Here is a 17,139-nt window from a genome sequence, read left to right as displayed (position 1 = left end):
CTCAAATTTCATTTTTTTTTTCATCATTTTGGACTCACCTCGGCTCTAATTGTGCACTATTTGTTCCCAATGAGATCACACTGTAGCATTCAAAAGTGCAGAACAACACTTGGCTCAGCATTGGCACGGCAGCTCAGCAGAAACACTCAGAGCCAGTGGAGAACAATGTGGCCCCTGAGCCTCAGGAGTGGCCCCTCCTCCTCACTTAATAAGCCGTTGCCATTGAACCGCCGTCAGGACGTCACGACCCCTGACAGACCCTGGGTTTGTTTTCCTGCGCTGCTTTCTAAGCCTCATTTACAACCACTCACCTCCTCTTTTCACCTCTAAGTGGCTCTGAGCATTTCATCCTCCACTTGTAGAAGCTTGTTGACCAACGTTATTGTCGGTCAGTGAACTGAAAAGAAGAAAACACAACGTTTATTACATCTGTATTCTAACTAATGATGTCCATTATTAGGTTTATTATTAGCTTTAAAGGCTTTTAGGAGTTGTAATGGAAACTGTAAACTTACATCCACCTGCACTCCTTAAAGGGATAGTTCACCCAAAATTGAAATTTCACTCATTATCTACTCACCCTCATGTGGACTAAGGGCTGGGAGAAGTTTCTGAGTTATCCATGGCTTCTCTGAGTTACAGGGGGTCTCGGCGTAGCAGTGCATGTCCATATAACGGTTGCAAATTGATACCAACTGTCTTCGTAACAAAAAGACACACCAAAAAACATCCAAATACCTCCATGCTGCTCGTATGTAATGTCCGTCTTGTGTTGAAGCCCCGAAATGCGAAATTGTCCCGAAAAAAATTAAATAAGTCTATATTTCAAGCTTGTTTGTAGCGGAAGCTCCTCTTCCCGGTTCGTCAAATTTGGATGAGAGTGAGTAGATAATGAGTGAAAGTTCAATTTTGGGTGAACTATCCCTTTAAGCTTTCCTCTCAAGATGTTGCTATTATCACTCTTCTCCATATCTGAGGATCTAAAAGAGCAAAACTGTTCCTCTGACTCTGATTTACAACAAAGTCTAGTGTCACCTAATGTGTCTCAGCCACAAGCTGTGTAGACACCAAATGCCGTGTGGATTTAGCGTTGTTCTTGTGGTTTAAGCAGGTAACATACACACAGTCGGTAGCATCATTTAGTTAGTTCATTCCACAGCAGGCGGAATAGAGCAATTATGAAAATAAGGCAATTTAACATCTCATTATTAACTTAACATCTTTATTGGAAATAGACGGCGGTGATAATCACTGTAAGACATGATGTGTGTGTGTGTGTATGATTTATATTGAGACCACGACAGTTCACCATCCAGCACCTTCTCTGCCCAGAAGCTTTTCTCACTCGGCTCTGTGTCTATTAGCATTCAGGTTGGCTCTTCTCTCACCTTCTCCCTCTCTCTATCACACACTCTCTCTCTCTCTCTCTCTCTCACTCACACACACACACAGAATGAGAATGATAGGAATAAGTGCTTAACAATTCAGGACAACTTTCACAACTTAATCCCAAGCACATAACCAGCAGACAAATGTAGTAGCTCCCAAGGACGGCCAGTGAAAAGGCCTCCAATAAGAACACAGCTGAGGATGCTGCTCTGCTCATCAGAAGAAGGAGAAGAAACATTGTATGTTGTTCTGTGACAAACTTAAACTCCACGCTGGTCGTTTCTTTTTCCCCCCTTAAAAAACAAGATCTGTCTGGTTTGCTCTTGCTTTCCGTTATTTTCTTTGCCTCTCTCGCTTTATTGAAAATTGTGCAAATCACGTCTCTCTCCTTATCTTGTTTGAACAGGAGAGGAGGCGGCAGACATTTTTTGGAAGTTGCCAGCACTCTTCTCTATCAGCTGTACTCTAGCCTGAAAATGTTTAACCTGTCGTGCTCTGCAGGCTGCGTGTGTGTCTATACGGATGTGTGTGTGTGTGCTAGTAGATTGTTCAGATTAGACTTTGGCTGATTCAGGCTTTAGAAGGCTGATAGCAATGTTTTCTGAAATTCCCATGAGCCTTTTGTGCCGTCTTTCAAATTTGACTATTTATATGCAAAAAAAACTCGCCCTGAGAATAAAAAAAAATCTTTTTCCCACAGAATTTATTGTTAATAGAATCGAAATAAGATCTAACAAATAGTGTTCAACACTTAATTATGCATTACAATTAACAAATCACAATTTTAGATGTCTATAGTTAACATATAGGCTAGACATCTTGATATGCTGAGTTTTAATTATGCAAAGTGACATATCAAGTGTCAGACATGCAGGTATGTTTGCAGATGATGTAGTAAACCAGGGTTCTGCAGGAACAGGTGGTTAAAAAGAAAACCTCCTTACCTCAGTGACTCTCACTCATCTGTCCCTTTTACCCTCTTCTCTTTCTTTTTCGTCCACATGTGCGGCACCTCTGGGCGGCTATCCTTCTCTGCGCCGCTGCTCGTGAATGTGTTCATTCTTGATTAGAGTTCACGCATTTGCCTTCTCCGATTTGCTCCGTGGAGTGAGAAATCACTTTCTCAATGAGAATAATTGAACACGGGCAGGGGGGTGCCAGCTCATTACCCACAAATCACGGGGAGCAGGGGCACCTTAGCCGAAGACAATAATGATTTCAGGGAATAAAACAAGGGAGCCAAACCAGCCCGGGCAACATGGGGACAAAGCAGGGAGAAGAAGCCGCACACTCTTAACACTGAATCATTTTGTTTTTTATCTCCCTGCATTTTTTAGTCGGATCAATTCACTTTGCTGGCAGGTGTATCCTGATCCATAAGCTGATAAATTTGTGGGTTTAAGGACAACAGATCAAGATCCTGGACAGTTATGGACATCTATCTTTATACGATATTGGACCTTTAAGACCAAGAGGACACGAGATAAACAAAGACTAATGAACATGTATTGTGCTGCAGCTAAAAAGCGGAGACCCTGGTGACTGACGGAGCCCAGTTTCCCACAGTGAAGTCATTGACTCCTATTTACTTGATTTCTTTCTTCCTTCACCCTCTCTTTTCCCTCACAGCTTTTCTTTTTTTTCTTTTTTATATGCCACACAGTTCCACTTTCTGCCGAGTGCCAAATGAGTTCACTCGCACACAATGAGCTCCATTGTCACAATAGGCTTTTCTCACTGTTTTATAGGTCCCATTAGGGGGGCCAATGCTTTTAAGTTGCTGAAGGAATGTAATAAGGCCCTGACCGACAGTAAACATCCACATCTATCGGGGGCCATGGAGAAACATGAGATGGAGTGGGGGGGCTTCGTCGCCACCTCAGCCGTAGAGAGAGACCCTGTTTCATTTGCATTGGCCGGAGAACAAAAGCGGTCACGGTTGGATGCGAGTGGAGAGGAATGGGTTGGTTTAATTTCACACCCAAGGAGATGGAGGAATAGAAAGCTTCTAAAGAAAGGGAAGCAGAGCGCCAATCAGTCTATTTCTGCTCCCTCCTTACAGATGTAGCCATGGTAGCCAGCCACTGTGCTGCTAAGAGGTACTATTTGAATTCATTTAGGTATTGCTCTGAACCATTCAGGTCCAGTTTTTATCTACATGTTAATACAGTAAAATCTACAGTGACACATAAAGAGACGTATGTGGAAGCATAATGGCGCGGCATCAAACGTTCAGACAAATTGTCCTTGAACATTATCGTCTATTGAACCAGTTGAGGCAGCCGTCGGTGCAGGATGGAGATGATCTGACTGAGCCTGTGAATGTGCAGATACTCAGTCTCACAGTTGAACAGAAGCGTCAGATTGTTTTCTCCCTCCCAAAACTTTCTGTTAGTGCTCTCTCACACAGCAGCTGAAGACAGAGCACTAGAAATCCAGCACCACAGTACTGTGTCATCACACTGTAGACGCCAAGTATCAGCCTTTTATTATGTAAACTGCAGTTTTTGGCACTAGAATGTTGTATTGACAATCCCATCCTGCAAGAATAACAATTATCTAAGTTAGATAGACAGAGAAATTGAATTGATTTTATTAGATTAAATAGATGTCAAGGTAACTTTACCTGTACCTGTAGGTAGGTTAACCCTTTTCCACATAGACAGCAACTTATGATAAAGTGACAAAGAGCTGAAATACTAAAATATATTTAAAAAATAAAATAAAATATGGGTAAAAAACCATAAAAAACATAGCAGATAAGAACTCAAATAAAAAAAATTGATGTTGATAAAGAAATATAACAGTTATGTTGTTGCGATATCACAATAATAACTTCAGTATCGTGCCACCACAGATTTCAGCTTTGCATTCACTTGCTCTGAGAGTCATGTTGAGTTGTGTTATCTTCTCTTATTAAGGAACCTGCTGTTTGTCATCCGAATCTTAAAAAATCCTGGATGTCGGAGCGTCGCACCCAACGCATTAATTCACCGGCCGGGAAGACAAATCAAATCACGCTCCACTGCAGTAGCCTGCCATGAAAGTGTAACAGTAACTTTCATAATGGTAACGTGACGCTCCTGGTGATAGATCACCAATCTGCAGGTAGCTTTAATCCTCATGTTTCAGTGGAATGAATCTCCATTTGGAGTATATGAGAACAAAGAACATTTTTTGGGGATAAACCTGTGGTGTTCGTTGAAAGAAAAATATGCAAACCAACCGGTAATAACCAGAGTCTGAAGGCTGGATGCTCACATTGAGGTGGGAACAGCCCAGATACTGTAGTCTTAATGGTGTCATTGTGGTGAGCAGCGTTCACTGTAATGGCCGGAGCGTCTCCCTGCACAGCAGTTCTCCAGCTGAATCCCGCTCTTTATGCTGCAGGTATACAGGCCCAGGGAGCTGTTGCATGGAACGGCCCCCCCACCGAGCCCCATCACAACACACCCCGACGCTCCCACATGCATTCATGACTTCAAGCAGAACCACGCTGACTGCATTTTCATTTTGGAAAATGGTGGAGCAGAGAGACCTGAGCTGGTTTCTGTAGTGTCGGTGGGTTTATGCAGGAGTGTGTGTGTGTTGTTACTGTATGTGGTGCTGAAATATGAAGAGATACCTCGGTGTGTAAGTGTGTGTGTGTGTGTGTGTGTGTGTGTGTGTGTGTGTGTGTGTCTCAGACTGACTATCCACGCTCCGATCCGTCTTGTTTGTTGTGACACTGATGATTTCCCTGCGCTCTTATCTCGTCACTGATTGCAATCACTTGTTGTGGTTGCGTATACGTACGTAGCTGCTAAATTAGCATCGGCGCTAACGCGCTCCTTTGATCAATCGATATCTTGATGAATCGCTCGCTGCGTTCGCTGCCTCGACGCCTACAAAGAAAAATGTCTTTTTTATATTGAAATAACAAAGCGAAGTGATGACTTTTCCTCCTCCCTCCTTCTCCGCTCCACATCCCCCCACCCCCCGCCCTCCCACCCTTGCCCCACCTTCCTGGGTCCACTTAGATTGCTGTGGCTGTGCCCAGGTCTTTTGGGACCCTCTCCTCATTACTGGCCCCTCATCTCCAACACGGCCCCTCTTCGTTTAGCCCCGGCTGAGAACAAGGACTCAGCCAAATGGCTTTCTGCCCCCCCCCACCCCTCCCTTTCCCCTTATCCAAGAATTTCAGCTTCCAATTAAAACGAAATGGAAAAGAGCCCCCCCTACCCCTCCACACCTCACCGTCCTCACCCCACACTGCTCCCACAGCGCTCCCTCACTCCGCCCTCCCCTCCACCTGCTCAAACAAGGCAGCAAACAACCGCTGATCTGTGGAAAAGGCCTCTTGCCCCCCCCCACCTCCCACCTCCCCTCGTAATAACTCGCTGCAGTGTGTACCAAAGCTTTACTTTCCACTAAATTATTCATAGTTCAACATCATTCACCCTCATTCCCTTTTCATCATTTCTCCCTCCTTCATGTTCGGTGTATCTAGGGTTTAAGGTCACAGTGTGTTAAAACATCCTATAGAGGATGAATGAGTTCCTTGTGTGAATAGCTGCTCTCCACATTTTCTCTCCCGGTGCTGCCGTTATTACTCTGCTGATACATTTGCATCGCAAGTCAATGTTGTATTAAATAGTTCACATGACAATTTGGCAGAGCAGGGAGTGGAGTTTTATTGGCAGCAGTCGCCGTGCCACTCGATAAGTCAGTGTGATTCTGAATCCGGCTCTTAATTGCAGGGGGGCTCCTAAAATTACTGGAGAAAAAAAGAAAAAAGAAAGAAAAAGAAAACGTATTTAATTACAATACAGATCCAAAACCGTGGGTGCGCTCATTGAAATTCAAACAGCCGCTATTATTTCAACGGGGGTAACATTCGCTCACTGACCTTCACAGTTTGAAAGATGGATTAAACGTTGTGAGCAGTGGAAAGCAGACTGTCCTCCCACTTAATAAGCTCAAAATGATGATTAATCTGTGAAAAGCACCACGGAGCTCCTTTTTAATGCTCGGGTAAAGACCCAGGATTCAGCTGGGACCGTCCGCTCAGCTGGGGGGCCGTGCAGGCACTCAGCCCCAAGGATTATCTCCTCAGAATCATGTCCCCCACACCTAAAGCCAGGTGTCTGCAAAGTCATAATATCCCTCTTTTTGAACTATTTCTTTTCTTCATGCACCAGAAACTCTTAATCTGCTTTAACCTTTGAAGTGCTATTCTAATACAAAAAAGCCACGCACATTCGCCCTCTTTGAAACACTTCCACTGTATTCAAACAACATTATTCACAGAGCTTGTAAGAGGAAGAAATGCTCTGGACAAAAAGCCGGTGACGATAACTCAATTCACAGTAATTCCTGCCCGTTTGAACCTCCGGCGCTCGGCCACGGGAGCGGTCTGCTCCGGTTGCGGCTGTTATTGATGAGGTTTGGGGGGGGAGAAAAAAAGTCCCGGGCCTCTCCGTCCGCCTCGGGCCTTTGTTATTGACCTGGTGATTGATTTAAGCCCTCATAATTAGCAGGCCTAATTTAATTAAAGTGCAATTTAACGATGCAGTGGGCTACGGCGAAGGCAGCTGTGTCATTGATAGATCAGTCCAGGCCTGATATGAAACAGGCGCTCGTGTAGATGATGTATTCCACACACAGCGACCGACAGGGACGGAGACAGGAGACGGGGAGAGGAGACAAAGATCGGAGCGCAGAGACAAAGAGGGAGAATGAGTGAGACGGGCCTTTTGTTTTCTCCAAATGTCAGCTCCACAAACAGCACTGTCCATCTACCCCTCCTCCTCACTCCCTCCACGTCCTGATGCGGATAAATGCAGCCTCACATCTCTGATCTAATTTACTTAACAGCATCAGGATTCTGACTGTCCCCGTAATTTGCTTGAAGAAGTAAAATCCACGTCAGAGCCCAAACTTTTATGAGCCAGAAGCCACGAAAACACAGAGAGGCTGTGTTCATTAAGACGAGGAGAGATACTAAACTCTGCCATGTGGGAATAAAACAAACAAAGGAAGATATGTAATTGAAAATAGAGATTTTATTATCATTACTTCTATAGCTGAAGTGAAAACAAAACCTCTCCAATAATAATACTGTTTCCTGTTGTTCACGATAATGTGAATAAAAACGCTGCTTTCGTAAAAATACGCTGCAGAAAATTCACCACAAGTGCATGAAATGATATTTAAAGCCATTAAATGTTTCTCCCTGACGTCTTTTTCCACATGTGATGACACAAATGTGCATAAAGCAAACACGTTACAGTGTAATAAACCTTTGTTTCTATTCAGAACAGGTTTCTGGTACCCACCCGCCACGCCCCCACCTCCCCTCCTCCCCTCCTACTCCCCTCTGTCTTCACCTGGCACCACAACAACAATAACAACATATTTGACTCCATTTCCTCGTTATCAAAAGGAATAGTTCATCCAATCTAGGATGCGAGCGCTCTCCTGTTCGCAGCTCACGGGCGCCGGGTGTGAAATATGAAAGACAACACATGTCCTCATCAGAGGACGGGCACCGCCTCGTCTTCTCTCCTTGGCAAACAAACACAGCGTTGCAGCATCATGACCTCCCTCCCTCTCTCTCTCCCTCTCTCTCTCTCTCTGTTTCTCACACACATGCACAAAGCGAGACATGGCAGTCACCAGGGTCGCACCGCTTTAATTTTTACATTTTTTTCCCCCAGAGCAACAGTTCCCACTCCCAGCAGGGAGCTAATAGTTTGACAAACAAATGAAACATTGACTGGAAGGAGCCTTGACTCTGCACATCGACACAATAACTCCTCATTGAAATAACAATTCGCTGACATCATCATAACAATATAATATAACGCAGATCAGGTTTTTTTTTTTTTGCCTCTCTGCTGAAAACCATTAAGGACCGTTTAGTGAACTTGTGGTCAGCATGAAGACGCTCATGATGACCCCCCTGCATCATCCACTAACTGTTAAAACGTTTCCCCCCCCACCCATGAACATGCATGTAAATACATCCCATAATCAAGTGACGGTGACGTATTGGCCGCCTTAATGGCTCTGGAGTCCGAGGGTCTGCCGAGGGAGCGACGGGGTTAAGGATGGAGAGCAGGGTGCGGTCGGGTCGTCGGGTGCAACAGTCACGTCCAATCAAATCACGGAGGCCATTTTGGGGCCTAATTTGACCCTAATGACAGTTTCCACTAAGGGTATGTGTGTGGGGGGGGGGGGATAAAAGACCTATTGTAAGAAGAAGAATGATCCATATATGGTAAATTCTGACACATGTGTGACGAGGTCATCCTACACACTGGACGTGTCATCCATCAGCAGCGGCTGAAGGCTGCTGCTCTTTTCTTTTCTTTTCTTTTTTCACACGTCGTCGTTCAATCTGCGTGTGGAGCCATAAAAGTTTCTTTTAGCGCCTTGGATAGAAAAGTATTTTTATAATTGCTTTGTGAGGGTCAAAGGAACTTTAATAGGACTATTAGGAGTTATTACCTGCAGCTTGTCTTTCTATGTCGGTGCTGTGTGAAGTGCTGCTCCGTGTTGTCAGTCGTACAGTGTTTAGTCAGACCGCATTTACTGGAGGTAATGAGAGCACAATTATGGCTCCTTAACCTTTTGTGAGGAAGAGGAAAAAGCCGCCGCCTCTGCTCTTATTTCTTTCTTTTTTCTTCTCCTCTCCCTCGCTCACACCTCTGAAATTCTTTTCTCACGTTGCTGTCGTTTGTTAGCGTTGGCCGCTTGTTTTAATGTTTCCATAAGGGGCGTTCGCCACCTCGCACAATTAATGTTTCATATTTTTAGCCGCCTGATTCAGGGAGGGTGGTCGGGTCTTTTGTAAATATTTCAACAGCCATTTTTTTTTTTTTTTTTTTTAAACGTGCAGGATAAATTGCTCATTTCCGTTAACTTTTTACACGGCAGCGAACGCACCACATTGTTCACTGTTCCTACTACTATATCCTCCTCCTCCTCCTCCGGGCCTCCATTGTTCTGCTCGCGGCACAGACGGCTCATTGTAGCGGAGTGTGTGACATCGTCTGACAGGGAGGCCTGTTCCGCACAGATGTGGACCCTCACCCCTGAAGGAGGGGTGTTGGCCGGTAACACACCATTTGCCGTGACCTCTGAACCCGTCCTTGTTAAGCCCTTGACGCCGAAAGATGGGCTCAGGAGGGAGGAAACCCCCCCTCCATCCCTCCATCCCTCCATCCCCTGGTTCCCCAAACAGCTACATGTTGTACTTGCCCACGGCTAATGGCATGACACACACACACTGACACACACACATACACACACACACACACAGTTACAGTAGGTTTCCTAAAGGACAGTGGTTGATGGAGGATGACAGGTCCTCAACACACACCCTTTGCCCCAACCTTCAAGCAGTGTGTGTGTATATGTGTTGGTGTGTGTGTGTGTATACAGCTTTTCCCTCCTGAGCTGACAGCTGCTACCTCCCTCCTCCTCCTGCTCTTCTTCCTCTCCTCCTTCTCTCTCTCCCTGCTCTAACCTGTCCATCCATTTGAAGGTAACAAGACTCTGCACTTTGCAGCCACCCCCCCCCCTCTTTCCCATCTCTCTCATCCCTCTCTCCCATCCTTTTCTCTTCCTCTCTCACTTATATGACTCTCAATAATCTAATGCTACAGCTGTCCGATGGCCAAGTCCCCTAACCCTTGCTTTTTGCTTCCTTTCATTGTCAAAGACGCTGTTGGATTTTTTTGGCCTCAGATCAGCGGAGAGAGGGAGGGAGGGAGGGAAGGGACAAGAGAGAGAGAGAGCTAGGAAAGAGTGCCATGGAGAGTTGAAAAGCCTTGTTGCTTCACCACTCTACTGGTTACCAAGGGATCAACAGGGTGCTAAAAGCACTCAGGGGAAGAAGGAGAAATGGAGGGTTTTTAGAGAAGAGAGAGAGGGGACAGGGGGGGTGAGAGAACGAAGGAGCACGGAGAGATGGATGTATATTTAGCCTGTGTTTCTCCTCTGCTGTCACTCAGCGCTCAGCTTTGCCACAGACAATAAGGGGGTTGGCAGTAAATATGAAGGGCGATGACTTGCTCCTCCACCTCCGGCCACAAGGAGACAATGACCCCCCCCCCCCCCCCCCCCCCCCCACTGCAATACTGACTCAACACTCTGTCGGTGTATCGGGAAGTCAGCAGCTCTTCACCTCCTGCTCCATCATTCAAACCAGTCCAGTGTGAACAAGTCGGCGTTTGGCTTTGAGGTTGAAACATGTTGTGATTTCAGATGTGAGAGTGAAAAAAAAACCCACCAGCTGAGAAAATGTGATTTTAATATGGAGAAACACCAGAACTAACAGCCCCAGTGGTGTAAGATGTGTTATTTGTTTTAGTGAGACAACACAACAATGTGTTTTCAGTTTAGAGGTACAACACATTAACACATTTTTCATAAAAAAAAAAAAAAAAAACTGTGGAAATCCTGCCAGAACTCGGAGGAATTATTCTGCTTCAACACCCAAAGTAGCTCAACTGCTGCACAGATGTCCTTGGAAGGGAAAGTCAATATGTGAGAGCCGTGTGTGTAACGCAGATCGCTGCACTCCCTGTCAAGGAGAAAACACTTTTGTTTGTTTTTTTTTCCAGAGAAAATCTCACTCTGTGTGCAGATTTCATTTTATTTCTTCTGGCTGTTTTAACCATGAGGCTGGTTTTAAAGACGCTGTTCATCGGTTCTTCATCCTCTCTTCGTGTTCGCAGCTCTTCGGTGCCATTTTCACAGTTCCTCCTCGTTTTTTTTTTTTTTTTTTTTTTTTCACACCTGGACAGAAATATCACAGACGTCTCACCTTGTTCTGTTTCCGCTCAGATATCTACCGTACCTTGGTAATATTACCTGTCAAACTCACACACTGCACCTGCCTGCACTTTGCTTTTGCCCCCGTCGATGATTGATCCGTTCACCTGGATGTTCTGACAGCAGCAAATCACAGATACAGTGGCTTGTTCTTGTTCTTTATTGCACCTCATCATCACATCCTTCTAGATCTTCTTCTGTTTAATCAGGAAGACGCTTAAAGAGGCCGGAGACGCAGCCGCTACAGGAGCAAACGAACGAGGACGAGGGGGGGTGGGGGGACGGGGGGTTTCTGTTGCTGGGAGCTGCTGCTACTGAAGTTAATTACATGTCACTTTCAGTGATGATACACTGTGAATCAGCTTCTCTCTCTGATCATCACCCTGTTGTCTAATAAGACGTCAGGCACCGTCGCCTCCCGAGTATGAAGATGCTCTTCGTCGTTGGTGCTCATAGCTCAGTGTTATGGTTTATGCTTATATGCTGTTATATAATATTCTGCTTTAGCGTCCTCTATATCTTCTTTTTATTTATGAGTTTCCACAGGTGGCCTGCTCCTTTATGCAGAAGATGGTATATTTGTATTAAAGAAAGAAAGAAAGAAAAAAAAAAAAATATATATATATATATATATCCTGCCGAGTCGACCCTCCTGAGGGGTTTTCATAAAAAGCTTTGTGAGTAACATGACCCACGAGGCGCCCGGGACCTCAGCTGACATGTAATTAAAGGCTGACTGCCTCATTTTCATACGGGACAGTTCAAGAGACAGGTAGGGTGGGGGGAGGTCTCCCAAGGCTGACTGCTGATGAAATTTTCATGCCCCCGTCACACCTCACACGAGACTCTAATAAATAAATGGGGTTGGGTGGTGGGAGCCAAAGATATCCCCTCCTCTGAAAAGGGTTGAATTCATGTGGGTAAAGAAAGCAGAGAGGTGTGGACGGGCCTGACATTTAAGTAACAGAGAGAGAAAGGAGAAGAGGAAGGTGATGGGCTGAGGGCGGGGAGATGTTGGTGGCTAACAAAGCGTTTCAGCCGGCCCCTCCTGAGGAGACGCTGGGCTGTCTGGATGCTGACAAGCTCACAAACACACACACACAAACACACACATAGTTACCAGCAGGAGCGAAGCCAAAGCTGAACTTCCACTCTTTAAAGGGATAGTTCAACATTTTGTCAAATTGGCCCATTGCCATAATCCCTACTGTATAGTCATAGCAGTAGGTTCGTTACCTTTAATTGTCGGTGCAAGCTATTTTTAGAACGGCGGAGCAGAGCCGTGAGCTTCTCAGTGCTACGCTACGGAGGCTCATGGGATTTCCCTGGTTTCCCTCATCAAACTCATCAAATACACAATCCAACAACTCCAAAACGCTCTGGTGGACAAGTTGTGACCTGCACATTCACCACCAATGAGATAATAACAGTTGTTTTAGAAACCGCTGATGTGCGTTCCTGTTGGGGCAGTTTTTCAGCAAGCAGTCTCTGCATTTGCCTCTAAAACAACTCTGTCTCGTAACGTTGTGTTATTATCTCATAGCGTGGTGAATGTGCAGGTCACAACTTGTCCACCAGAGCGTTTTGGAGTTGTTGGATTGTGTATTTGATGAGTTTGATGAGGGAAACCAAGAAATCCCATTAGCCTCCGTAGCGTAGCTCTGAGAAGCTCACGGCTCTGCTCCGCCGTTCTAAAAACATCTTGCACCGACAATTAAAGGTAACGAACCTACTGCTATGACTATAGGGATGATGGCAATTGGCCAATTTTGCCCCTTTAAGAACGGAGGGGCTCGTTGATGAGCCCGTGTCTCTAATTCACCTTCAGCACACGATGATTAGCTGATGATGAACCCCGCGTTATTAAATATGTCTTCCACTTGCTCTACAACGCGGCGTGTCATCATGGCTGTGCCCTGCTCGGTCTGCACCGTCCCCATAAAACCAGCCCAGATAAAGATTTTATCCCCCATTAAGAGAAGCATGAAGCTGCTGTCTGGTCTCAGAGCCTAGTTAAGTCCTCAGACGTCTGACTTGCCCGTAAAAGCCGCCGCCACCGCCGCTGCCTCCTCCTCCTCCTCCTCCTCCTCTCAGGCCCCGGCTGCCTAATGGCCCTGAAGGAAGATGAGTAAATGAAATGAAGAGAGTGAGAGAAACAGATGACAGCGAGCGCCACCACTTCCCTTCACTCCGTCCAGACCTCAGCGCACTGCAGCGCTGCGAGCGCCAGACCTGATTTATTGAGCCAGAGCAATTGATCAGGGGCCACTATGACATGACAGGGACTGAAGACTGAAGGGCCGAGGCTCAGGTCTGTTTTGATTTAGAATAGAGGTAATTGTATTAAAAGCCACTGGAGGAGGAGGAGGAGGAGGAGGAGGAGGAGATGCTGGATGCAGCCAAACAGAAACAATGACAGAGGGTGAGAGGGTTTTATATCACTGCAAAACTCTTTTAATGATTCACCCTCTTTCTTTTTCTTTTTTCTGTCTTTGCAGGAGGAGCAGGAGGACGAGCAACGGAAACACGAGCGGAGGATTGAGCGGATAGAGCCAGTAGGGAGGGCCGACTCCTCATTGGAGCATTCGCCAGTGTTAAGTCTACAGTGAGTCCCCCTCCCACCCCCCACCGACCCCCCCTCCACCTGACCACCTATGTACCATCCAATATATACAAACCCCCTCCCAAAAAACCACCATACTGTCTCACTAACCTCCTCCTGCGTTATTGCACAGCCATGCAGATAGTATCAGTGTTTGTTCTTTTCACAGCAATAGAAATGTGTTTTCTGTTTTCACTGCACTGAACAATTCAATTCAATTTAATATAATACACCTTGCTGTGTGTTTTCCCCCTGAAAACAAATAAAACCAGAACTCTCTGTGTTGCTGTATATGACCAGAGGAAATAGTTTTATAAAGCACCGTGATGACGGCGTCCACACACACACACACACACACACACACACAGAGGTCTTCCTCCTTCAAAACAGAAATCATGGCCCACATCTGCATCTCTGCGGTTACTTGTGTTCCTTTGTCTTCACGTCTTTATCTCCACAAATTAACCCCCCCCCCCCCTCCTCCTCCTCCACTTCTCCTCCTCCCCCCTCTTTCCTACTTAACACGTTTTTCAATTAATTTGTTCTCTTTTAGCAACAACAGTCTGATCTTAATCACTTAATTGGAGTCTCCATTTGGGTCCCTAATCGACCCTGAGGTCCACCAGCCTGACTTTGTAATGGATGACTGTATGTATAGGCAGCACCACCAATAAGGCTCCACACCCCCCCGCCCCCCTCATCCCATACATCTCCTCATGTCTGACCGTGTCGTCTTTTATATCCTGCTTTTCTGCATTTTCATGTCATTCTTGTTGGGTTTTTTTTATTCATGCATGTCTCCCTCCTCCCCCCCTCCCTCTCCGACATCCATCATTGTCCTGCAGAGGCATGCTCAAGCCGGTCGAGGTGTCCAATGAAGGAGGGCCCCTGGGGATCCACGTAGCGCCTTTCAGTTCGCAGGATGTCAGGTAAAACGGGAAAAAAAAAGGGGGATAAATCAGGGAATCAATGCAACAATAGCTGCTTAGTTTTCATTGGCCCAATGTGTCTCCTGGTACCATCTTGGTTGTTGCTCGCTTTTGTTTTTTTTTCCTTTTACTCATCATTTTACAGCTTTTTCTCACTTTTTCTAACTCTTTTTCTTTATTTCTTTTTTATTCTTTCCTCTTCATCTCTTCCTGTGTGTGACTCCAGGCTGTCCTCTTCATTGACTGCTTCTTCTGGCTATCCTTTTTTATATTTCTGTGAACTTCACTGCTGAATCTACCCACCAACACCATCACCGCTCACATCCCACAGCTCAGACGCCCCAGTGGGAAGCAGAGAACAGATGAAAGTACTTTCTCTCTCTCTCTTCTCCTCGGCTGCAGAGTTTCTCCGAGTCTTGTTATGCTTTTCTTTGCTTCTAACCCGTGTCACAGTGGTGTCCCTGCTGCATTCAAGGTGAATCAGACTGCTTCCCTTTTTGCCTTTTTCTTTTGAAGCCAATGTCGTTGACAGGGGGGACAAGAGGAGTAATGCTCCTCAGTTTATGGTTATCCTAGGAAAAAAAAGAAAAAGAAAAAGGACAGAGGAAGTGGCCAGATGTAATCAAACTAAAAGCTTGCGTATAACACAGATCCCTGCTGCACGCCAAGCGACTGGCACGCCACCAAGGTGAATGTGACTGCTCGGTGCTCAGGAGGAGGGAGGGAGGAGATGAAATGGGCTGACGGTGGCTGTCATTGAAGACTGCTGCATGTCGTTTCTTTGGGACACTAATCCCATTGCTGTTTATAAGCAAGTGTCAGGAAACTATATTTAGCTGTGACCCTGTGTGATTGACTCTCTCTCAGAGGCTGTGACACTTTGAGTTATCCTGAGTCAGAGCTGCAAAATAATGATTAATGGGGAGCGGCAGCCAAATAAATCAAGTGTTTATGAAATTTCAGTGAGCAGTTTTTGCTTGAGTAAAGTTCAAATCCGACAGTTTATTGTCCTGGAGCTGCTCTGTGTGTGTGTGTCCGCAAACCCCAGACCGCGTCTTGTACTGTACTGTAAGACACAGCGGTGATGCTGCATGGCCGGTAAATTTCTTCTCCATCAGCTAAGGATGCCACTAATAGCTATCAGAGCCTTCAATTAACTTCAGACATGATAAGACCTAGCGTCTGGTCAGTAGGATGATGCTAATGGCTCGGCCCGGCTCTTTCCTGTGCACTAGGACAAGAGGCATTAGGCTCAGCGGGCTGTCATTAGTGTCTAGACCAGGGACGCAGGGGTCAGACAGCCAGCAAAAAAAACCAGACAGCAAACGAGGAGGAGCTGCAGGCGCTCGGCTCGGGCTCGGGCATCGGCCGCCTGCATTCTGCTCCACTGCTCTGACATCCAGTTAGATCCAAGCAGGAGGGGGAAGACATCTGCAGGAGAGAGCTTAGAGACTCTGTCACTCCAACAGACAGGATCTATCTCTCTCTCACACACACATACACACACACACACACAAACAAATGCACAGACCCTTATCTGAAAATGAACTTGGTCCTGTGCAGCTGTGAACAGTGTGGTGTTACTCAGAGAGGTGTGACTCCTGCTGTCTCCCCCTTTTTGCTGCACACATGCTAATAGTTAGTGAGCAGAGCTGATCCACCTCCAGTGCTGTGTGTGTGCACATAAATACACTGTACACACACACACATGCACGCACATGCACATACAGTACAGTACGCGCTGCCTTGCAGATGCATCCTCTGCTTAATGAACTTCTCATTCCATGACCAGTTTTAATTGTAAACAAACTACGGACATAATTGCTGCGCACAAATGGATCCTGATTGGATTATTATTTGATTAAAGGCAGGAGAGGAGAGGAGAGGCAGGTGGCCTCCTTCAGATCCTCCCTCAGCGCTGCCTCCCAGCCACAAGATGGAGTAAAGCCATCGGACAACTGTCTCTGTTCCCGGTTCTATAAAAAGAAGCGCCCCGCTGCAGCGTTTTTCTGAAGAGAGTCTTCGTTCTAACCACAAACTCCTTGTGCTCGTGTCTGACGCCTAATGAACCCGCTGACTCGCAGCCTATGAGAATGCCATTTAGATTATGCTTCTGCTCTCCTGCTCCCACCAAGTAACTGATAAGTATCTCTGGAAGATGAAGAAGAGAGAAAAAAAACCCATCAGTGAGGACAGGAAGGAATTGAGAGGGTGGCAGTGCATTACAGTCATCACAATAATGGCGCTTTTATGAAATCATCATCTTCTTCAAATCCCTAAAAGATGCTGCTTTATCCCCAATCCTCCCCACTGCTGCTTTGAATACTGATTAGGGATCAGCCCAAACTCCCTTATCTCCTGTCTCTGGTCTGCTACCAGATCAGGAGTCATTAGAGT

At 45.9% G+C, this 17,139-nt stretch overlaps 1 protein-coding gene across 6 annotated transcripts in view; it reads left to right on the top strand.

The window, feature by feature from the left end:
- The window catches only part of LOC146966280 (partitioning defective 3 homolog), a 372,282-nt gene that overhangs the window by 162,392 nt on the left and 192,751 nt on the right, over window positions 1–17,139 (top strand). For all 6 annotated transcript variants that reach the window (XM_085762582.1, XM_085762580.1, XM_085762578.1 and 3 more), the window contains exons 6-7: window positions 13,710–13,816; window positions 14,659–14,742. In XM_085762582.1, coding sequence (XP_085618708.1) covers window positions 13,710–13,816; window positions 14,659–14,742 — 191 coding nt within the window. The remainder of the gene's footprint in view (window positions 1–13,709; window positions 13,817–14,658; window positions 14,743–17,139) is intronic.

This window comes from Trachurus japonicus, chromosome 20, assembly GCF_045865225.1.
Source record: "Trachurus japonicus isolate A0001 chromosome 20, Traja_1.0".
NCBI classification, from domain to species: Eukaryota; Metazoa; Chordata; class Actinopteri; order Carangiformes; family Carangidae; genus Trachurus; species Trachurus japonicus.
Note: the sequence above shows the minus strand (reverse complement) of the source record. Positions and strands in the feature narration are given on the sequence as shown.